The sequence below is a fragment of the Rhinoderma darwinii genome, chromosome 1, assembly GCF_050947455.1.
Source record: "Rhinoderma darwinii isolate aRhiDar2 chromosome 1, aRhiDar2.hap1, whole genome shotgun sequence".
NCBI lineage: Eukaryota > Metazoa > Chordata > Amphibia > Anura > Rhinodermatidae > Rhinoderma > Rhinoderma darwinii.
In genome coordinates this window covers 367986334-368010285 of record NC_134687.1, presented here as the reverse complement: position 1 = coordinate 368010285, position 23952 = coordinate 367986334, and the positions used below count along the sequence as shown (strand labels likewise).

General features: G+C 42.6%; 1 protein-coding gene across 8 annotated transcripts in view; it reads left to right on the top strand.

Moving 5' to 3' along the window:
* Window positions 1-23952, top strand: part of SMARCA2 (SWI/SNF related BAF chromatin remodeling complex subunit ATPase 2) — a 274747-nt gene that overhangs the window by 160654 nt on the left and 90141 nt on the right. For 6 of the 8 annotated variants that reach the window (XM_075827669.1, XM_075827687.1, XM_075827678.1 and 3 more), the window contains exon 27: window positions 941-994. The exons of the other annotated variants lie outside the window; for them this stretch is intronic. In XM_075827669.1, the coding sequence (XP_075683784.1) occupies window positions 941-994 (54 nt within the window). The remainder of the gene's footprint in view (window positions 1-940; window positions 995-23952) is intronic. 8 annotated transcript variants of the gene reach the window in all.

The following is a 23952-nucleotide window of genomic DNA, read 5'->3' as shown; positions in this document are numbered from 1 at the left end:
CACTTCCTGCCCCAGGTCCTGCATCGTGTTGTCCACATCGGCACCAGAGGCTACAGTTGATTCTGCAGCAGCATCAGCATTTGCAGGTAAGTAGCTACATCGACTTACCTGCAAACGCCGATGCTGCTGCAGAATCATCTGTAGCCTCTGGTGCCGATGTGTCCTCGCTCGTCCGACACGATGCAGGACCTGGGGCAGGAAGTGAGTGACGTCACAGCGTGATCTCTCGAGAACACGCTGTGTCTGCACTGCCAGAAGCTGGGCGTTCTGAAGAGAAGTGGATGATGCTTCTATACACAACGCCCTGCTAGTAAAAGTAGTAAAAACGCCCCGATGTACGCACATAATACACGCCCAGTTGGACTTTTACTTTTAAACACACCCACTTGGACTTTTGCAAGCCTCATTTGCATAAATACAAAAATGGTCATAACTTGGCCAAAAATGCTCGTTTTTTTTAAAATAAAAACGTTACTGTAATCTACATTGCAGCGCCGATCTGCTGCAATAGCAGATAGGGCTTGCAAAATCTGGTGACAGAGCCTCTTTAAAGTGATTACACGCTGAAGATTTTGTTTCAGACTTTTTCTGAGAGTGAAAATCCGCTTCATGCATCTGAATGGAACTTGCAGAAATCTTCCTGCAGAAACCACCACGTACAGATGAATGGAACTGATTTTCAGTCGCAGAAATTTCTGTCGCGTGTGACTGCACCCTTAGGATCCCTCTGTACAAATGATTGGCAGACTGGACATCTTTTCAGTGGAGTGCAACTTTAAAAACTCTTTTTCTTGCTTTCATTAGCCTTAAAATGAAAAAGATAGCAGAATCTGTTTTGAACCACTGCATTACATGTTTCTGCTGTATTTAGAATCAAGGTTATTACTTTATACTTCGGACCTTACTTATGTCTAATATAGTGTTGTACTGATTGACCTAGAGCCAAAAGAAAGATGAACTTTCAGGAGATATTTCCCAAGAAGGTGCCAGCCAGGTTGGTGGTTTAAATGACTTGTTTCAGTGGTTGGTCTTTTGCATGTAGTGCTTGTCACCCATACATATTTTTTCTTTTTTTTTTTTCATATGGGTGGGTCAATGCAGGGTGATGTACAAGTCATTTTGCCAAATGTGCTATTGTAATTGGTTCTAGCAACAGCAGTAGTTTGTTGTTTTTTTAAGTTTTTTTTTATATCATTTAATTGTTTCATTGTACCTTTTTTTTTTTTCTCAGTTTTTATTTCTAGAAAATTTTCCTCCTTTTAGTCATTTGCTAAAATTGTATGCTGATTTCTATACTTTTGAAAACTCTGCTGTGATTAATATTTATCTACTAAATATTGGAAGCTTATTTTGATATTCAGCATTTAAGAGAGTACAGAAATGTTTTGTATATTTGTTTAGTGTAGCCAGGTTCATGAATTGACCCACAGCCATGAATATTTTTCCCATTGCCATTTTAGTCCAATGTGCATGCAGCATGTTACGGAGCTAGAGAAGCTGAGCATATTGATATATAGTTTTGTGTAAAAAGGTTCAGGTTAACCTGTAATATATTCGTTCAGATCTCTCCTCAATGTGGGGTTAAACAGTCAAAAAAGCGGTCTCAACTATTGATTGACAGCAGAATTTCTGCCAATCACTGAGTGGCACCGCCCACTGGACTGGACTTAAAGCGGTTGTCTGAGAGAAAATGTCTGTTAATGCTTGTAATTTATAAATGTAAATACATTTGTAATATACTTACATTTTCCAAAGTGGCCCCGTTTCCAGATCCTGCCGTGGGGAACTTGATGGGTGACGTCACTCTCTGGCCGCTGTGTTGCTCTTCAATTATTTTCCAGGTATACGACACGTCACTTGTGACGTGCCGTGTATGGGCTGTTTTGTTGTAACGCGCATGCGCGGTCCCTGCTGTTATCTCGACAACAGCAGGGACCGCGCATGCGCGTTACAGGCTGTGCAGCAGAACAGCCCATACACGGCACGTCACAAGTGACATGTCGTATACCCGGAAAAGAATTGAAGAGCAACACAGCGGCCAGAGAATGACGTCGCCCGTCAAGTTCCCCACGGCAGGATCTGGAAACGGGGCCGCTTTGGAAAATGTAAGTATATTACAAATGTATTTACATTTATAAATTACATGCATTAAGTCATTTTATCTCGGACAACCCCTTTAAGCCCAAAGTTTTCAGGAAATTACATCCATAAATTACAAGTAATTGTGTATCTTGGAACTATATATCAATCTGCACAGCTCCTCCCGCTTTATAACATGCTTCCTGCACATCGGACTGTGTGTTTAATGTGACCTGTTCCCTTTAAAAATTGCTGCCATCTAAAATCAGATTGGCAATAAAGATAAGCTCCTTCTGTTGAAACGCCTGGATGGGTAAATCTGCCTGGTAATGCATTGATACTTTGCTTTCTCTTGAATTGCTACATTGCTTGGCAGATTAGTCATGAAGGAGTTTAGAGGAAGTAGGTGGCGACCCTGTAGGATCTGTATGCAACTTGTCAGGCAGCCTCAGCACATCCATGGATTTCATTTACAGAGACTAAATGCAGCTTATTAGCTGAACACCTTCACTCTGAGAAGGGGTTGTCCTGTTGGGAGAGCACTTTTTTTTTTTAATGGAGGGAAACTCAATGGCTTATATTTAAAACTGATTTTTGTTTTTTGGTGGAACCTTTGAATTACAACCACCCGTAAAAAATTCTAAAATCTTTATTTATTTCTCACCTAAGTATAGCATAGACGTTTCCTTCTTTGAAATTTAATTTTAAGGTAAGTAGATAATGGTGGAATTGTGGCATTTTGATCAGGCCTCATGCACACGACCGTGTTTGATCTGTGATATCCGGACCGTATGTCGGACGACAGGGGCGTAGCTAAAGGCTCATGGGCCCTGGTGCAAAAGTTCTTCTTGGGCCCCCCAAACTTCTTCTCATGGCCGACAGCCAGCAGCTTTCAGTGACTGCAGCGCTAGCAGCCAGGGGTGTCACTAAGGTCTTAATATGACCCAATACATATGTGTCGTCGTCCCCCCACAAAAAAATGTATGTATGTATATACATACATATATATGAGACAGCATATCTATAGCACTACGACCCTATAGCTATGGATAGGATTAGATAGTGGCTCAGCAGACCGTATCACACATAATAGGCTTCGCTATATGGCCCATCTCGCTGACATTGCGGCTCCAATGCTGAACCCCGGAAAAGTAAGTCTAATAATTGTTTTGCTTTTTTATGTGTTACAAATTTTTTTTATGTTTGTGTTTTTTTTTACAGGTTCAGTTGTTGGACTACTTCGGATTCAAGGACTACTGTTATGACGGAAGTTTTTTTCGCAATAAAATGGTTAATGAGGGTTGTGTTTTTTTTTCAATAAAATATTTTTTCTGTCTTTTTTTTTTTTAAAACTGTATTACTACCGCCTTATTAATAGATGCTGGCTGCCAGTGTCCATTACTAAGGCAGAGCTTGATGCTAGCCATAACAGAGGCTATCACTAAAGACCCATTATTAGCCCGGTACCCACCGCCACCTGGGGTACCAAGAAGAGCTGTACACTACATCTGTAGCGATGCTCAGGCACTGGGGCTGCCGCCAGCTGGTATTATTAGGCTAGGAAAGGCCAGAAACAGTGACCTCCCACCCTGGTAATGCTAGGCTGCTGCTATGTTGTATCTGGCTGGTTATGAAAAATGGGGGAACCCCACAACATTTTTTTCCAATTATTTATTATTATTATTATATTTTTTTTAAATGACGTGGGCTCCCCATTTTTATAACCAGCCAGAAGAAACACAGCAGCAGCCTAGCATTACCAGGATGTGAAGGGCCACTGTTTTTGGACTTCCCAACCAAATACCAGCCTGCAGCCGCCCCAGTACCCGACCATCCCTACAGATGGTCAAGTACTGGATCGTAACCCAGCCCTTCCCGGCACCCCTGGTGGTGGTGGGTACCAGGGTAATAATGGGGGTTAGTGTTAGCCTCTGCACTAGCTAACACTAAGCCCCGCCTTAGTAATGGATGCTGTCAGCCAGCGTATATTAATAAGGCAGTAGTAATAAAGTTTAAAAAAATACAAATACACAGAAAAAATATTTTATTGAAATAATAAAAACCCACACAACACTCCTTAACCATTTTATTGAAAATAATTTTTTTTATCGAAGTAGTCCTTGAATCCAACGTAGTCCAACAACCGAACCTGTAAAAAAATCACAAAAGACATTAGTAACACATATAGTAGCTTAGATACAGGGTCCATGTGTGATACCTTTTTTTTGGACCCTGTATCTAAGCTTATCACGAGGTAGCCTTAGAAACAGGGACTAGCAGATAGTAATCTTATACAGTATAAGATTACCTTCTACTGGTGCCCTGTATCTAAGCCTACCATGTGTTAGGCTTAGATACAGGGTCCATCAGACAGGATCACACATGGGCCCTGTATGTAAGCCTACCATGTGGTTGGCTTAGATAAGTGCCCAGCAGACAGGATCATACAATGTGTGATCCGGTCTGTTGGGCCCTGCATCCAAGTCTACCACATGGTCGACTTAAAGGGGTTGTCCAGTCCCTAAAAATTGATGGCCTATCCTCCTCAAGATAGGCCATCAATAGATCATGGGTCGGGGTCCGACTGCCGGGTCCCCCGCCAATCAGCTGTTTTTAAGGAGGTGCACTGCGCGTATGAGCGCTGCTTCCCCTTCATTCCGGTCACTTGCCCACACTGTGAATCGCCGACACAGCGCGATTCACAGGGCCCCCAGCAGAAAGTAATAGTATACTTACCCCCCTCCCTGGCTCCGGCCGCAGCGGAGGTCCTGACTCCACCCAGAGTCAGGATGTTGTGCGCAGCGCACAGCGTTGTGACGTCATGATGCGAAGAGATGTCAGGACCTCCGCTGCGCTCCGGAACAAGAAGGGAAAGTACTGTCAGTTACTATAGTAACAGGGGCCCGTGTAGTTTATTACAAAGGCCTCAGTTACTATTGTAACTCTTTATAGACGTGGTGTGGTAGGCCATGGGCCATCCTGGCTTCAGGGCCTAGTAGCAATTGCGACCCCTATAGTTACACCACTGTATGATAGATATTGATAAATGGAGATAAATAAATGGATGGATATGAGATAGATATTCGTTATGAGATAGAGAGATAGAGATAGATAGATAGATAGATAGATAGATATTAGTGTATTAGTTATGAGATAGATATTCGTTATGAGATAGATAGATAGATAGATATTAGTGTATTAGTTATGAGATGGATATTAGTTATGAGATGGATATTTGTTATGACATGGATATTTGTTATGACATGGATATTTGTTATGACATGGATATTTGTTATGACATGGATATTTGTTATGACATGGATATTTGTTATGACATGGATATTTGTTATGACATGGATATTTGTTATGACATGGATATTTGTTATGACATGGATATTTGTTATGACATGGATATTTGTTATGACATGGATATTTGTTATGACATGGATATTTGTTATGACATGGATATTTGTTATGACATGGATATTTGTTATGACATGGATATTTGTTATGACATGGATATTTGTTATGACATGGATATTTGTTATGACATGGATATTTGTTATGACATGGATATTTGTTATGACATGGATATTTGTTATGACATGGATATTTGTTATGACATGGATATTTGTTATGACATGGATATTTGTTATGACATGGATATTTGTTATGACATGGATATTTGTTATGACATGGATATTTGTTATGACATGGATATTTGTTATGACATGGATATTTGTTATGACATGGATATTTGTTATGACATGGATATTTGTTATGACATGGATATTTGTTATGACATGGATATTTGTTATGACATGGATATTTGTTATGACATGGATATTTGTTATGACATGGATATTTGTTATGACATGGATATTTGTTATGACATGGATATTTGTTATGACATGGATATTTGTTATGACATGGATATTTGTTATGACATGGATATTTGTTATGACATGGATATTTGTTATGACATGGATATTTGTTATGACATGGATATTTGTTATGACATGGATATTTGTTATGACATGGATATTTGTTATGACATGGATATTTGTTATGACATGGATATTTGTTATGACATGGATATTTGTTATGACATGGATATTTGTTATGACATGGATATTTGTTATGACATGGATATTTGTTATGACATGGATATTTGTTATGACATGGATATTTGTTATGACATGGATATTTGTTATGACATGGATATTTGTTATGACATGGATATTCGTTATGAGATAGATAAATGGTCAGCCCTGAGGTGTGACTGCTCAGCATGACACACAGTGAAGGGGTTAATAGCTTCATTGCTAGTTGCTACTTACATCTGGTGTGGGGTCAGAGAGCAGCAGTAGTCGGGATTCCTGAGCTCTGTAAGGGTATGTTCACACGCTGAGAGGCAGTTACGTGTGAAAAGACAGACTGTTAACAGCTGCCTCGTTTCACACGTAAATGCTCCTCCTCGTAATTTACGAGGCGTCTGAGACGCTCGTAAACCTTGAGCCGTGCTTCATTGATTTCAATGAAGAACGGCTCAAATTACGTGGCAAAGAAGTGCCCTGCACTTCTTTGCCGAGGCAGTAAATTTACGGGTCGTCGTTTGACAGCTGTCAAACGACGACTCGTAAATAACAGGTCGTCTGCACAGTACGTCGGCAAACCCATTCAAATGAATGGGCAGATGTTTGCCGACGTATTGTAGCCATATTTTCAGACGTAAAACGAGGCATAATACGCCTCGTATACGTCTGAAATTTGGCCGTGTGAACATACCCTAACAGTGGACACTGCGGCTCGGCTCCTACTGCCGGGGAGGAGCAGACATGCACACGATCTTGCTGTAGCCATTCCTGAGCTCTGCACAGGTCACGAGGAAGAGGGAAACTGCAAGAAGTGAGCTGACTCTCTGACAGTCGAGCTGCCACCAATGCTTTAAGCTACATTACTGGGTCGTTTTTGTACCCCAGCAGGGACCCAGCAATGTAGAGGAATCATTGCAGCGCTAGTGTGGTGAGGGGGGCCTGCCGGCCACCCTAGCTATGGGGCCCGGACGCAGTTGCGACCGCTGCGACCCCTATAGCTACGCCACTGTCGGACGCATTTCCAGGACCGAACATGGTTCAGGGAGCCAGAGTTCCTAGCATCATAGTTATGTATGATGCTAGGAGTCCCTGCCTCACTGCGGGACTACTGTCCATACTGAAAACATGATTACAGTATTCCCGTGGGGAGGCAGGGACTCCTAGCATCATAGATAACTAGGAACTCCAGCTCCCTGAACTGTGTTCGGTCCGGGAAATACGGCTGACATACGATCCGAGTATCACAGACCAAACACGGTCATGTGCATGAGGCCTAAACTGAGGAAATCTCTCATTGGATTGCTTGCCTTCAGTGTAGTCTAGGGCTCCATGGTGACATGGTGTTTCCTGCAAGTCTTGGTTAAATTGTAGGTTTACCATGCTGTGACTTTAAGGTTACTTCTTTACAGAAAATATAATTTTGTAAACCTCCCTACTGTATCTCCATCGAGCCTTCTGCTGTATGGGTGTACAAAAATATCAAACGTGTTCTTATTGCATTAGAGTTCACCAATTCAGGGTACAAATCCTCAGCTGCATTGATCTACTGACACTATTATATTTGATAAGGGGGTCATTACAATTTCACTCCTATGTTAACACAGTATTTCACAGGTAAATCTTCACAAAAAAGTTAACTTGGCAAGTATTTTTGTTTATTGCATTTGTACCAATTTTGAGTTATTTCAAGTAGTTTTTGCCATTTATACAAAGAGGCTCTGTCACCACATAAGTGGCCTATCTTGTACATAATATGATCGGCGCTGTAATTTAGATTGCAGCAGCGGTTTTTATTTAGAAAAACGATAATTTTTGACGGAGTTATGACTTATATTAGCTTTATCCTAATGAGTTTCTTAATGCCCAACTGGGCGTGTTTTACTTTTTGACCAATTGGGCATTGTGGAGAGAAGTGTATGACGCTGACCAATCAGCGTCATACACTTCTCTCCATTCATTTATTCTGCACATAGTGACCCTGCGTTGTTCACTATGTGCAGTTACTCAAGTGTCCTGACAATGAATAGATATTACCACCAGCCAAGACGGGATGTGTATTCAGAATCCTGACACTTCTCTGACGTCTGTGGTTGATTTACATCACAGCAGGCGTAGTCTTGATGTAAATGAGTTTACAGCCTAATCTCGCGAGACTACACCTGCTGTGCTGTAAATCAACCACAGACATCAGAGAAGTGTCAGGATTGTGAATACACATCACGTCCTGGCTGGAGGTAATATCTATTCATTGTCAGGACACTTGAGTAACTGCACTTAGTAACCGTACGTTGTTCATGTGCAAAATAAATGAATGGAGAGAAGTGTATGACGCTGATTGGTCAGCGTCATACACTTCTCTCCACAACGCCCACTTGGTCAAAAAATAAAACACGCCCAGGCATTAAGAAAGAAACTCATTAGCATAAATCTAATATAGGTCATAACTCCGTCAAAAATGATCGTTTTTCTAAATAAAAAAACACTGCTGTAACCTACATTACAGCGCCGATAACATTATGTACAAGATAGGGCACTTATAATCTGGTGACAGAGCCTCTTTAAAGTGCCCTATCTCCTACATAATGTAATTGGCGCTGTAATGTAGATAACAGTGGGTTTCATTTTGAAAAAAACATAATTTTTGAACAAGTTATGAGCAATTTTAGATTTATGCTAATTAGTTTCTTAATAGACAACTGGGCATGTTTTACTTTTTACCAACTGGGCGTTGTACAGAGAAGTGTATGAGGCTGACCAATCAGTGACCAATCAGCGTCATACACTTCTCATTTTTCCAGCCCATTGTTACAGTGTGATTGTGCAGTGAAAGAAGCTGGGCTGGAACAATGGGAAGTGCATGACGCTGATTGGTCAGCCTCATACACTCTTCTGTACAACGCTCAGTTGGTAAAAAGTAAAAACACGCCCAGTTGTGTATTAAGAAACGAATTAGCTTAAATCTAAAATTGCTCATAACTTGCTCAAAAATGTTCGTTTTTCAAAATAAAAACCACTGTTCTCTACATTACAGCGCCGATCAGATTATGTAGGAGATAGGTCACTTATAATGTGGTGACAGAGCCTCTTGAAATGGCTGCTTTCTAAATTATATGTGTTGCCCTGATTTTACAGCACTCCTCTGTCAGATATGCGACCGAAGATCTTTTAGTTGTAAGGCTGGGGCAACACACAAACCTTTTTATAATGCGACCACTTCAATTTCAATTGTTGCGTGACTTTAATATCAATTGTTGTACAACTGTTCCATGCACATGCTAATTTCATGAAACTTCATACAGCTCATTTTATCCTTATGGTATGTTCACACGGCCTATTTTCGGGCCGTAAATGCCCGAAAAACGGCCGAAAAATCGGAAGCAGAATGCCTCCAAACATCTGCCCATTGATTTCAATGGGAAAACGGCGTTCTGTTCCGACGGAGCGGTTTTTACTGCCGTTTTGTAAAACGGCCGCGTATAAAAAAACGGCCGCGAAAAAGAAGTGCAGGTCACTTCTTGGGACGTTTTTGGAGCCGTTTTTCATTGACTATCGAAAAAAGCTCCAAAAACCGCTGTAAAAAACGCTGCGACAATCGCGAGTGGCTTAAAAAACATCTGAAAATCCTGAGCTGTTTTTCCTTGAAAACCGCTCCACATTTTCAGACGTTTTTGAGTTTGCGTGTGAACATACCCTTATACGCTACGGACGCATAAAAGTTGAAATAGGAGCTGTAAAAATAAGTCTGTGTGTACCCATTCCTAGTACTGTAACGATTGCCTGAGCTTCCACAATGCACTGTTCTCTGCTAACAGGAAATCTGTTGCATTGTGAATCTAAACTTTAGGCTCTGTTCACCTCACATTCATGCTTTTCATCAGAGGTATATGTTGGGAGGATATCCCGATATATACAGCTGACCGGAAGCTGTGACGTATGCCACTGTATTTGCATGCAGTGTCATATGTCGCCTATAGGACCCAAAAGTACAAAAACGTAAACTGGTATATGTTTTTCTACTGTATGCCTCTGCATGGAATAGTGGAGTCTACTGCACTATTCCATACAGCAAAAACGAAATAACACACTATGAATGGGATTCTATGGATACATTCAGCGTATGTGCCGGGAGCACTCCCCGCGCAATAGCGGAACATAGGTCTCTAATGTGATGTGAACAGAGCCTTAAATATGTATGTAGACTAAAGCATTATGTATCTCAAATACATTTTCTAAATCTAGAAATTGATGTACTAACATTTTGAGAATCTCTCATCTGGCACGTGAAGCGTTATGTTGTGCTATACTACAGTTAGAATTTGGTTTTGTTCTATTTTCCTAAACTTTTTTTTTTTGGACAATAACCGGTCAGCGATTTTGAGGTCTCAAATCTGCAGACAGGGTTATATAAGGAAGGGGAAATGGCATTTTTAAGCTTTTTTTTTTTTCTGGCTCATGCAAGTTGCATGACCAAGAAAATTATATTTAATTCCCCCGACGTGCCAATCGTAAGGCTCTAGCGGTCTCCTAATTGGCTGCTTGAGCCGTCACTCAGATGCATCGAAACTTCAATACTGTTTCGATACCGTACACCCTCCAAACGGTTCAATACCGTTATTTCATATATTTCGATAATAAGCTGTGCGACCACACAGCTTAGTATTGTAACACATGAATGTTGTTAGAGCGCGGCTGTGTGACACAGACATTGCCCCTCCTGTGTCCTGACAAGTGTGTGTGCGCGCGCACGGTCAGCATGAACTGATGCGGCCAGCGCTGCACTAATGAGCGCCGGCACTGAAGACAGAACATGGCAGGCGCACTGCAAAACACCCCCATGTTCTGTCTTCAGTGCCTGTGCTGCTGCTCATTAGTGCAGCGCCGACCGCATCACCTTATGCTGACCACACGCGCACACTTATTGTCAGCAGTGGGGAAATAGCTTTATTACACAGCCACAGCCCCGCTCTAACGGCGGAGATCAGGGAAACCTCTCATCTCCACCACTATTCCCTTGAATGCTGCGATCAAAGCTGAAAATGAGAGGGGATGCCCTTTGGATCGCGTCACAGGGAATCTCTGACGTGGTCGAGGGACATACCATATATGGGCAGACAGCCCAGGGTCTATTGAAGGACCCCGGGGCTGTCTTACCATATTTCCTGTTAGGACATACCAAAGTATGCCCTAACAACTGCCTGTGTACGATCAGTACACAGGCTAATTACTGGCAAATACATTAAAGTGTAGCTAAACGTTTCACAAACTTCTGACATGTCAGAAGTTTGTATTAGTGGGGGTCCGAGCACGGAGACCCCCACCAATCGCTAGAACAAAGCAGCTGAAGTGCTCGGCTTTTTCCGGAAATAAACGGATCGGCGTACGGACTCAATAGAAAGTCTATGAGCCTGTACTCCGGAAAAAGCCGAACAGACACTAAGTGTCTGAGCGCTCCCACGAGCGCTTCAGCTGCTTCGTTCTAGCAATTGGTGGGGGTCTCAGTGCTTGGACCCCCACCAATCCAAACTTCTGACATGTCACTATGAAATGTCACAAGGTTGTCAAACGTTTAGCTACACTTTAAAGTTTAAAAATGAAAAGTAAAAAAAAATAAAGTAATGTTAAATTAAAAAAAAATACACATTTTTTACAATAAACATGAAAATAAGTCTCGATACATAAAATACACATATTCGGTATCGTCGCGACCGCAATAACAAATTTATAGCGTCATTTATGATGTTTACGCTGTTATAAAATAAAATCTGCTTTCTTTCACTTATTAATGTGAGGCACGAGGTATTATGAGTTTTTGAACCTTCATGTGACTCATATAAATAGTAATTAACCCCATCATGTGCACTTTTTTTAAAATCTTTTTATTATTATTATTGTTGGCAAAGTACCGTTTTGGTATAGAGTATTGCAACACTACACCAGGTATCGGTAGTTTAAATACCTCCCCTATATACCCTGTCCACAGTTTTGACTCTTTTATGGCTTCTTATTTGAAGTCGTTCGTGTTCAGAAACTCTTGTACTCTTGGCCCCATGCACACGACTGTGATTTACACTGATCAGTGCAGGGGGTTGCAAATCCAGACCGCAAAAACTCAGGAGATGTCATTTTACTGTCCGGATTTCCGGATTCACCAATACTGGTGAATTGTGTATCCGATGGACCGCAACCGACCTGTAGTTTTGCAGACCGCAAAACCAATGAAGTTGTGTGCGTGAGGCATTACTGTTGCGGTCCGCAAAACCACGGGTAGGTTGTGGACCATCCGGACGCAAAAAACCCTTGTAGTCGTGGGCTGTCCGTTGTTGCTTTTTTTCAGTTAAGACATTGTATACCAGGTAAAATCCTAGTGACTTTGCCACATGTGGCAGGTTCATCCAATCCATAATGGTGTATAGACTGACGGGAGCAATTGGATAATGAATGTGGCCATATAGACTCCATATCACTTAGGCCTAGTATATGCACAGGTCCGAGGGACAGGAGAGGAATTTTAGCCTTAAAGGGGTTTTCCCACGAGGGACATATATGACATATCCACAGGATATGTCAAATAGATTTGGGTCCCACCTCTGGGACCTGCACCTATTGCCAGAAAGGAAAGCAAAAAGGAAGACCCCTAGTGGCTGGCAGGGATAAATGAACAATGAGAAAAAAAAAAAAAATGTGCCGAGGCACAGAGGTCCCAATTTCCCAGCCACCATAGAATTGGTGTCAGTAGTAGCAGTTAAAATATAACTTTTAAAATATAAAATATAACGCAATGAGAGAGACTGATTCGGCAGCTGCAGACTGCCGTTCGTAGGATCAGTCCCACACAATGAGAGCAAGTGACTAAGCCGTCAGTGATTATTAAGATGGCGATAGCCCCCCCGACATGTTTCGTTACAGAAGTAACGTCCTCAGGGGATAACACGGGGCTAATCAGTCTCTCTCATTGCGTCCAGCGATGTGCTGGGTGCGTGCACTTTGATCCTTACGATACACACGAGCCGTCTTTTGATACAATTTTAACCTTTTGTTGTTGTCTGTTTGATTCATTAATAAAAGTTATATTTTAACTGCTACTACTGACACCAATTCTATGGTGGCTGGGAAATTGGGACCTCTGTGCCTCGGCACATTTTTTTTTTTTTTTCTCATTATTGCCAGAAAGGGGCCCCTAAACCCTGTTCTACCTCTGTGTGTCGGCTGATTTCTGACCATGAAGGTGAAAACATCGTAGCTCGTTGAGCTACGCTGTTTTTGTAAGCCCCATAGAACTGAATGGTTGTTATAGAAACAGCATAGCTCGCATGCTACGCTTCTTCCATATTGCAATTCACTACTGTTGGAGTTACAGAAAAGTCAGGAAGTGGCCGGGAGTCAGTGATAGCAGACAAAGCTAGAACGGGGTTTAGGGGGCCCCGTTCTAGAGATAGGTGGGACCCGCATCTATCTGACATTTATGACATATCCTGTGTATATGTCATAAATGTCCCTCGTGTGAAAACCCCTTTAAGTTTATTCCAAAGTTTGTTTTTTTTTTCAATTTTCCTATATGCAGGTCAATGGCCGTTTCGGGAAATGTCCAGTTCTCGGTCCACATTTTAAACTTGAATACTTTTCCATTCTTTACTGCAGATATGATTTCCATACAGTTCTACAAAATAATCTAAGAACTGTCATGTTTTTTTTTTTTTTTAAATAAATAGCTTTTTTCATGCATTGTGGTTTTGTAACAGTATTCTTTGTGCCATAATTGTGTGCAACCACTGGCACCCTTAAGGGTATGTTCACATGCACAATTAAAAACGGCTGATAATTACGGAGCGGTTTTCAAGGAAAAACAGCCTCTGATTTTCAGCCTTTTTTTAAGCAGGAAACTTTTTTAAGGCTTTTTTTTTTTTTTTTTTTAGCCGTTTTTGGAGCTGTTTTTCAATTGACTCTATGAAAAACCGCTCCTAAACGCCTCAAGAAGTGACATTCTACTTTTTAGGGCTTTTCCACACGTAACCGATTTGCTGCGTATTTTCCGTCCAGAATTGCGGACAGAAAATATTCAGCAGAATACAGTAGCAGTGAAGTGAGTGTGAATGAACAAATGCCATCCACACTCTGCAGAAAATTTCAGTGTAGAAATTGACCTGCGGTGCATATTTTTAGTAACGCACCATGTCAATTACTGCTGTGGAAAGTGGTATGAATTCCTGCGTTTTTCAGAGGAGATATCACTATTACACAGGCTTGAAAAAAAAAGCGCAGCAAAATCTGCGCTGTTTTTTGCAGTAAGATACACAGGAAATGGTGCGCTTTTTCTGCTAGTTTAAGCGGAAATGCTGCAGAAATTTTCTGCAGCAAATCCGTTACGTGTGGACCAGCCCTTACGAGGCTTCTTTTTACGAGGCTTTTTTTAAAAAAAAATTCAGCAGCATAAAAATAAGCCTCATGTGAACAGCACAGTGTATCTCCCATTGAAATCAAGTGTATTTTGGAGCGTAAAACTAGGTTTTTTTACTACAAAATCAGCCTGAAAATAAGTCATGTTAACATACCCTTAAAGGGAATGTGTTGCCAGCAAAACATGTTTTTTTTTTTTAGTTAAACAATTAGTGTGTAGGTGATTAAACATTGTTCTAATTTATTTTATTTTTTTCACGAGTCAGGAAATATTATAAATTGGATTCTAATTTATAATATTTCCCATTGCTGGTCACTAGATGGAGCCATTCCCAAAATTGCAGCATTGCATGTGGTAAAGCAACCACATTGCTTTATGCTGCAAAATTGGGTAAAAAGCCCTCGCTCTAGTGAGCTCTCAGCAGTGCCGGGATAAACGAGGGGATTGAACGGTCTAACCTCCTACACTGTGTGTCGCCATTTTTTGAGCTAACACACAGTGTAGAAGGTTTACATACAGTAGTAAACACACACTGAAACACGAACATACATAGAAATAACTTACCTGGTCCAGTCGCCGCCGCTCCCTCCGGTCCATCCGCTCCGTCTGCTGCCGCTGCTCCAAGTGCACAAGTCCGGAAGCCGCGACCGGAAGTAGTAATCTTACTGTCCGGCCGCGACTTCCGGTCCACAGGAAAATGGCGCCGGACGGGGCGCATTTCAAATTGAACTGTGTGGGAGCGGCGCATGCGCCGTTCATGTTAGTGGATGGAACGGGCCCCGTTCGCAGTCCCTATGGGACTGGAGCTGCCGTATTCCATGTCTGTATGTGTCGTTAATCGACACATACAGAAATGGAAAAAAAAATGGCAGCCCCCATATGGAAGAAAAAGTGTAAAAATAAGAAAAAGTAACACACAAACACACAAATTAATCCAAACGTTTTTAATAAAGCACTAACATCTTTAACATATTAAAAAAAAAATTGTGGTAACACTGTTCCTTTAAACTGTCTTTTTTATTGTTCAGTTTTGTTATCAATTTGCTCAGTTTTTATTTCCGTATTTTTTTATAAGTTGTATTTTTTTGTTAAAGGGAGTCTGATTTTATGCTACCAAACGGCTGACATCGCTAGGTAGCTATCGGGCAACGGAGTAGGAACCCATGTTAAAGAGGTTACTGCTTGCATTCATGTAAAAAAAAACAAAACGCTGTGTTTGGCATCTAGCACTCCAACCCCTCTGCTCCCCTATGCAGTTGATTGACATCTGCATGTCTTAACCGCCAATCAAATGCATAGGAAAGTGGTTGGTGGGATACTGGACACTTCCTGGTTCGGCGGGCACAGGAAACTGGAGAAATACTTTTTTACACTGATTCAAGCAGTAACCACTTCAACACTGGTATGTTCCTAATCTGTTACCCGATAGCTACTTAGCGGTGCCAGCCGTTGGGTAGCGTAAAATCTCCTGACAGACTCCCTTTAAATATGTGACGCACATGTGTACTATGAAAAAAATCGACCGTGTATTTTCAAATTCATGTGTACGCAGAAAAAAGAAAAATTTCCGGCACTCATTGAAATTCAAAAGTATAAATAATACGTTTTATTTATTCAGATTAAAAGCAAGTATATAAAACAATCCTAGAAAGGAAGCTTACATGTTTCGAACTGTAAAGTTCTTAGTCATAGCTAATGATATTATGGGGTAGGGTGTGGCATAGCGGCTGATGTAGGCAGACGTGTGCGTTTGGAACTCCTGCTGTGCCCATCCTGAAACCCATGGAATCCTGCTGAACCGGGTGTCATTTTTATCCCTGGAGGAGAATAAGCTGGAGGGAGTTGTGCTGGAGTGCCCGGCAGCGATGACCCGCTCTAAAAAACAGAAAACACAGCCACCGAGTACAGGGTCGAGTTTCCAAGATGGCGCCGGCGAGAGAGAGGGCTGGCATAGAGGCGTCTGGATGGATACTGTGGAGAGGCTTGAGAAGTTTGTCGTCGCAGAAACAGTCTGCTGAGGGAGTGACAGCCAATAGCCTCTCATATGGGTCGTGTTTCTTGTGAGTTGGGAAGTGAGGGTGACGAGTAAGTGAACGGACCCACGCTGAGACAGGCCTGTAATTGCGGTGTACAGTCTACTAAAAGAAGGGAAATTCAGAGCCTTCTCTGATGGACATTTTAGCTGCTATAAAGCAAAATTCGTCTGTTCTTAAGAAATTACCTGCACAAGGTGGCAGAACGTACTACAGCTTTGGAAGTTAGTGTCTGAAATGGAGGATGCTATTCCGATAATACGACCGGATGTACGAATGCACTTTCAGGCAGTGACTGCGCTACATTCAAAGACAGATGACATGGAAAATCGCTTGCGCAGAAATAATGTACGCCTGGTGGGAGGACCGGAACAGGTGGAGGGCAATAACTCGGACAAGTTTTTTTGAAACCTGGCTGCTTGACACTTTTGGCCAAGATGTGCCGACGCCTCGGTTTCTGGTGGAGAGGGCTCACAGGGTTCTTACCAGACCAGGTCCCCCAGGGAGACCGCCAAGGCCGGTGCTGATAAAGATCCTGCGCTACAAGGACAGAGATCGGATCCTGAGGAAAGCGAGAGAACGCCAAGATATTTCTATCAACTGAGTGAGGGTATCCTTTTTTCCGGATATCTCCATGGAAGTACAGAGCTAGAGGTCGCAATTCCTGGATATTAAAAAACGCCTGAGAGCATTGGATATGTCTTACTCGATGATGTACCCGCCGAAACTTCGGGTGGCCGCACTTGGAACCACCTCCTTCTTTGACACGCCTAGGGACGCTGTGAGATGGCTGGACAGCAACGAGAGTCGTCTACGACCGGCAGAGGGGGAGAGAGGATGAAGGTCTTTGCGGAGAGGGAATCAGACAGAGTGATCGGCATAGGGAGACTCTAGCACAAGATGTTTGGATGCACTGTTTGCAATGATTGCTTCTCCAAGTAGTTTGTTGATTGTCTGTCATATGGAAGGGGACTCGTCGATTTACCTGAGTTGATAAAAGGTTCTTGTTGTTTTTGTGCTCAATATGCTGGTTCAGAGAGTTGTGTATATTATGGCAGTGGGAGCTCCTGCCAGGGGGCTAGGAGTATGCAGTTTGAGAATAGTGATGCGCTGCACATTTGCCAAAGTGCACCTATATATGTCGCCCTAACCCTTCTAGAAGGGGAGGTTTACTTGGTTTGTAAGGGTGGGAGGGAGTTTGGCACAGCCCGATAGCTCAGAGAATAGACTTGGTTCTTTGCTCCCCCGCAGCTGTACATTTTGATGAGCAGATAAGAGTATTTACAGAGAGCATTGTCAGGTCACTCCCCTATATTGATAAACGTAGCGGCAGGGGAAAGACCAGGCCGAGGTCAATAATGCTGGAAATTGAATGAATGCATTTTGGTTGAAACTGATAGACCACAAATTGATTCTGGAACCGATAAAAGAATATTTTCAGTTTAAAGAAGCTCTGTCACCAGATTTTGCAACCCCTATCTGCTATTGCAGCAGATAGGCGCTGCAATGTAGATTACAGTAACGTTTTTATTTTTCAAAAACGAGCATTTTTGGCCAAGTTATGACCATTTTCGTATTTATGCAAATGAGGCTTGCAAAAGTACAACTGGGCGTGTTGAAAAGTAAAAGTACAACTGGGCGTGTATTATGTGCGTACATCGGGGCGTGTTTACTACTTTTACTAGCTGGGCGTTGTGTATAGAAGTATCATCCACTTCTCTTCACAACGCCCAGCTTCTGGCAGTGCAGACACAGCCGTGTTCTCCAGAGATCACGCTGTGACGTCACTCACAGGTCCTGCATCGTGTCAGACGAGCGAGGACACCGGCACCAGAGGCTACAGATGATTCTGCAGCAGCATCGGCGTTTGCAGGTAAGTCGATGTAGCTACTTACCTGCAAATGCTGATGCTGCTGCAGAATCAACTGTAGCCTCTGGTGCCGACACGATGCAGGACCTGTGAGTGACGTCACAGATCTGCACTGCCAGAAGCTGGGCGTTGTGAAGAGAAGTGGATGATACTTCTCATCAGAAAGCCCAGCTAGTAAAAGTAGTAAACACGCCCCGATGTACGCACATAATACACGCCCAGTTGTACTTTTGCTTTTCAACACACCCACTTGTACTTTTGCAAGCCTCATTTGCATAAATACGAAAATGGTCATAACTTGGCCAAAAATGCTCGTTTTTTAAAAATAAAAACGTTACTGTAATCTACATTGCAGCGCCTATCTGCTGCAATAGCAGATAGGGGTTGCAAAATCTGGTGACAGAGCCTCTTTAATCGGAATACAGTACGGCATGGTATACTCTGGGATGCTCTGAAAGCTTGGATGAGGGGGGGGGGGCGTTCATTCAAAACATTCAGGCGATCACAACACGGACTAGGACGCTGGGACATAGCTTGGTTGAACGAATGGTAGAAACAGAGCGGAAGCATGTAGAGCAGGGCACACCGGTATCCCGAAGAATTCGATAGAAGCTCAGAAATTGTTGAGGCATCATCAATTAGAAAGGGCAGATAAGAAGCGAATGTTCCTTTTAAAGGACGAGTGTCGCGAAAAAAGAAAAAATTTTTTCCTTCTATTTGCTTTTAGTGTTTTATTAAAAAATGTTTTATTTATTTGTGTGTTTGTGTTTTACTTTTCTTTATTTTTTAACTTTTTCTTGTCTATGGGGGCTGCCATTTTTTTCCCATCTCTGTATGTGTCGATTAACGACACATACAGACATGGAATACGGCACATACAGCTCCATAGTGGATGCGAACGGGACACGTTCCATCCACTATGCTGTACGCCGTCTGTGCATGCGCCGCTCCCACACAGTCCAAATTGAAGGTCTTCGGCCGAGCGACGTCCGGCGCCATTTTCTTGTGGACCGGAAGCCGCGGCCGGACAGTAAGATTACTACTTCCGGTCGCGGCTTCCGGACTTGTGTTCTGAAGCAAGCACTTGGAGCAGACGGAGCGGAGGGAGCGGCGGCGGCAGGAGCAGGTAAGTTAGGTCTGTGTATGTAAGTGTTTTAGTGTGTGATTACTACTGTATGTAAACCTACTACACTGTGTGTTAGCTCAAAAAATGGCGACACACAGTGTAGGAGGTTTGACCGTTCAATCCCCTCCTTTCTCCTGGCACTAGCCAGGATAAGGGAGGGGGGATTCTGTGAGCTCACTAGAGCGAGTGTGTATTCTCAAATTTTGCAGCATAAAGCAATGTGGTTGCTTTACCACATGTCAATGCTGCAATTTTGGGAATTGCTCCATCTAGTGACCAGCACTGGGAAATGTTATAAATTAGAATCTAATTTATAATATTTCCTGACTCGTGAAAAAATTAGAACAATGTTTAATCATTTATACACTAACTGTTTAACTTAAAAAAAAATAAAAAAATTATAATTTCTAGCGACACATTCCCTTTAAGCAGCAATATTATGAGGGGGAAGCGACAGGACGGTTACTAGCTAGAATGGCACAGGCCCAGAAGGGGCATAATTTTATATACATACTATAAGGGGAGGGCAGTTAGAGAAGGACACTGAACGGATCTTGCAAGTGGTTTATACTAATCTGTATGACTCGAAGGTACAATATACGCTGCAGAAATTGGAGGAGAACTTGGGTAGTGTGCAACTTTCTAGACCAGACCCGGAGGAGAACAATATACTGGAGGACCCTATCTCCCTGGAAGAACTTACGATGGCAATAGGATCGCTAGCTAATGACAAAGCTCTAGACTGGACGGGTTGCCGTTAGAAATATTTAAGGAATATGGGGAGGAGCTTGCACCACAGTTGTTGACTACTCTTATGGATCGCATTGAACGGGGGGAGGCAACGATAGTGGTCCTGCCCAAAGAAGAGAGGGATGTACTATCTCCGGAATCCTTTAGACCGGTCTCTTTGTTGTCGTCGGTCATTAAAATTCTGGCGAAAGTGTTGGCACATAGATTATCTAAAGTATTGAGCTTGGTAGTGCATGGGGATCAATCGGGGTTCATGCCTTCAAAATCGACTGCGGTAAATCTGAGACGACTTATTCTAAACCTGCAAGTAGTCTCTGATAATCCTATAGGAAGAGCCATTTTATTGCTAGATGCCACTAAGGCATTCGATTTGTGTGGAGTGGGTGTATTTATGGACGGTGTTGAAGAGAATGGGTTTTGGCCCTAATTATGTGAAGTGAGTACAATTGCTGTATGTGGCCCCGACTGCTAGGATAAGAGCGAATGGTTTGTTGTCCAGACAATTTTCGTTGGCCAGGGGGACGCGTCAGGGATGTCCGCTATCACCGCTGCTGTTCGCTTTGGCCGTGGAACCCTGGCATGCGCGGTGCATCAACATGCTCATATACAAGGGTTTAGGTATAGCACGGTAGAGGAACGAATAGCTCTCTATGCAAATGACATCTTGATGTTTATTACGGACACCGAACATACCCTTTCGATAGTTATGGAGCTTATTGAAAGATTTGGGAAATTCTCAGGACTGGTTATAAACTGGACGAAGTCAGCACTCCTGCCAATAGACCCAGTAGATGTCTCAATTGTTGGGGAGGGGAGGGGGCTCCAGTACCAGTGGCTTCGGAATTCAAATACTTGGGGATTCGGGTGACTGCTGGGGTACTGGACTATTTGACTGTTAATATTTTGCAATTACTATCCAGGATAAAGGGGAAAGTGGAGGCTTGGAATAAGCTTCCCCTGTCTGCTTTGGGAAGAACTAATTTGATAGACATGATTCTCATGCCCCCAGTTGCTATATGTGATTCACAATTCCCCAGTATGGATTCCCAAGTACTGGTTTCGGAGACTGCACAACCTCTTTCGGGACTTGGTGTGGAACGGGGAGTGCCTAGAATAAAATTGGAAAAACTACAATTGCCGAAAGTGGAGGGGGGGTTTACCGAATGCTTGGGTATATTACCTGGCCGCACAATCTCCGCATTTCTGGGGATGGGAAGATAGGAACAAATGGGGATCAAGTGTGCGAATACGGTCTTCTCTTTGGATGGGGAAAATCCATTGGCTGCATTGGAAGCACATACCTTCGAATGGTTGGCAATCAATAGACCATCACTACTTCTATTGCATAAAGTGTGGTCACATTGTAAATGGATGCTAGGGATGGGAGATTGTAATGCGTATACTCTGCTATGGAAAAATTGGTGGTCTTGGGGGGGGGGGGGGGCAAACTTTACTAAGGTTCTTTAGTCTATTGGAGAGATAGGACTGCTGTATATAGGAATGGAGGTTGTAACTTACGAGATGGCTCCTGGGGTGAGGAGTTCTTAATAGCGTCCTACTGTAACTCAGGCTGTGGGGGGAGGGATGTTGGGGGAGGATGTTTTGTTATGTTTACTCACATGTATTGGCGGATATATACTTGTAGTAGTGTTGTACATCCTAATGTATATTTGAAGTGGATTACTGCCTTTGTTAATAAACTTGAACTGATATAAAAAAAAAAAAAAGATCCTATGGGGTCTCACGACAGACATGTCTTAAAGATGCGGGTCTCTGAGACACACATCTGTCTCTAGAACAGGGGTCCACCGACCTCGCTCTTGCCTGGTGAGGCGGCTGCTGCATCCAGGGATTCCAGAAACAGCTGAGCTACGCTGTTTCTGTAACTCCCATAGAAGTGAATGTCAGTCGGGAAAATAGTGTCGTACAGCGAACTACACTATTTCCGTAACGTCTGGGTTACGCTGTTTCCTTAACTTCCATTCACTTCTATGGGAGTTATGGAAACGGCCACCTTCACCGTCTGGATGCAGTGGCCGCCTCACCAGGCAAGAACGGGGTCGGGGACCCCCGTTCTTGAGACTGATGGGACCCGCATCTATCAGACCTTTTTATATCCTATTCACAGGATATGCCATAATGTCTGTTGGGAGACAAATCCTTTAACCCACGTGACCCTCCCACATGTGTTTTAAAATTGGAAGTTTAATATAGGCTCTTTAGCTATAACTAAGAACTCCACAACGTGTTAGCGTACTTCCTAGGATTGTTTTTATATACTTTCTTTTAATCTGATTAAATAAATCTGATGAAATAAAACGTTTTGGCAATTTGGACGAGTGGCGGATGTTTTTTTTTTCCTACACATGGATTACCTGCTACCGACGCAGTTTCTCTGTTCCGGGCACCGCATAATGTTACATGTGATATTGTCAGACAAAGTGCGTAGTGAGCAGACCAAAGTCTTTTTTTTTTTTTTTTTCAAATTTAACCCATTGACTTCTATGGGTACCAATACAGATCTGTTGGAACATACTGCTTATTGAAAAAAACGGCACGTACATAAAAAAAACACTGATGTGCATAAAATCCGCTATACAGAAGTGTAAATGATCTTTGAGTGCTCATTCACACATGCATAATTAAATGCAAAGCAAATACAGATGCACAATAGGAATTAGGTTGGTGTTGTTTTTGTCTGTTTTTAAGCATTTTTGTTTTTGTATTGTATCTTTTTTTTTTTTCAGATTTTGAGTTGCCTATTTTTCAGCCATATTTGTTCAGTTTTTTGGTAAAGGATTAACTATTTGTTTTGTTATTTCAGCAACATATCAAAAACATGGATGTAAAGAGTTAATTGAACATGTAACCTCGATTACGATTAATGAATGATTATTTAGGCCACACCCCTTTTGTATGTCACACCCCTATTTGCATGCCACGCAATTGAATTACAATATATCTCATGTTCCTGCTGTATACTAGTGTATATAATATACCCCCTGGAACCTTCCCCCACAAAGTATAGTGCCTCCCCACACAGTATAATGCCCCTATAGTGCCTCCACACAATATAACGCCCCATAGCGGTTTCAACACCCAGTATAATTCTCCCACACAGTATAGTGCCCTCAATGCTGCCCTCCACACCCAGTATAATGCCCCCATAGCTGCCCTTAAGACACAGAATAATGCCCCCATAGCTGCCGTTCACACACAGAATAATGCCCCCATAGCTGCCCTTCACACACAGTATAATGTCCCCATAGCTGCCCTTCACACACAGTATAATGTCCCCATAGCTGCCCTTCACACACTGTATAATGCCCCCATAGCTGCCCTTCACACACTGTATAATGCCCCCATAGCTGCCCTTCACACACTGTATAATGCCCCCATAGCTGCCCTTCACACACCGTATAATGCCCCCATAGCTGCCCTTCACACACCGTATAATGCCCCAATAGCTGCCCCATAAGTGCCCACACACAGTATAATGCCCCAATAGCTGCCCCATGTAGTATAATGCCCCAATATCTGCCCCATGTAGTATAATGCCCCAATAGCTGCTGCCACAGAGTATAATGCCACCATAGCTGCCC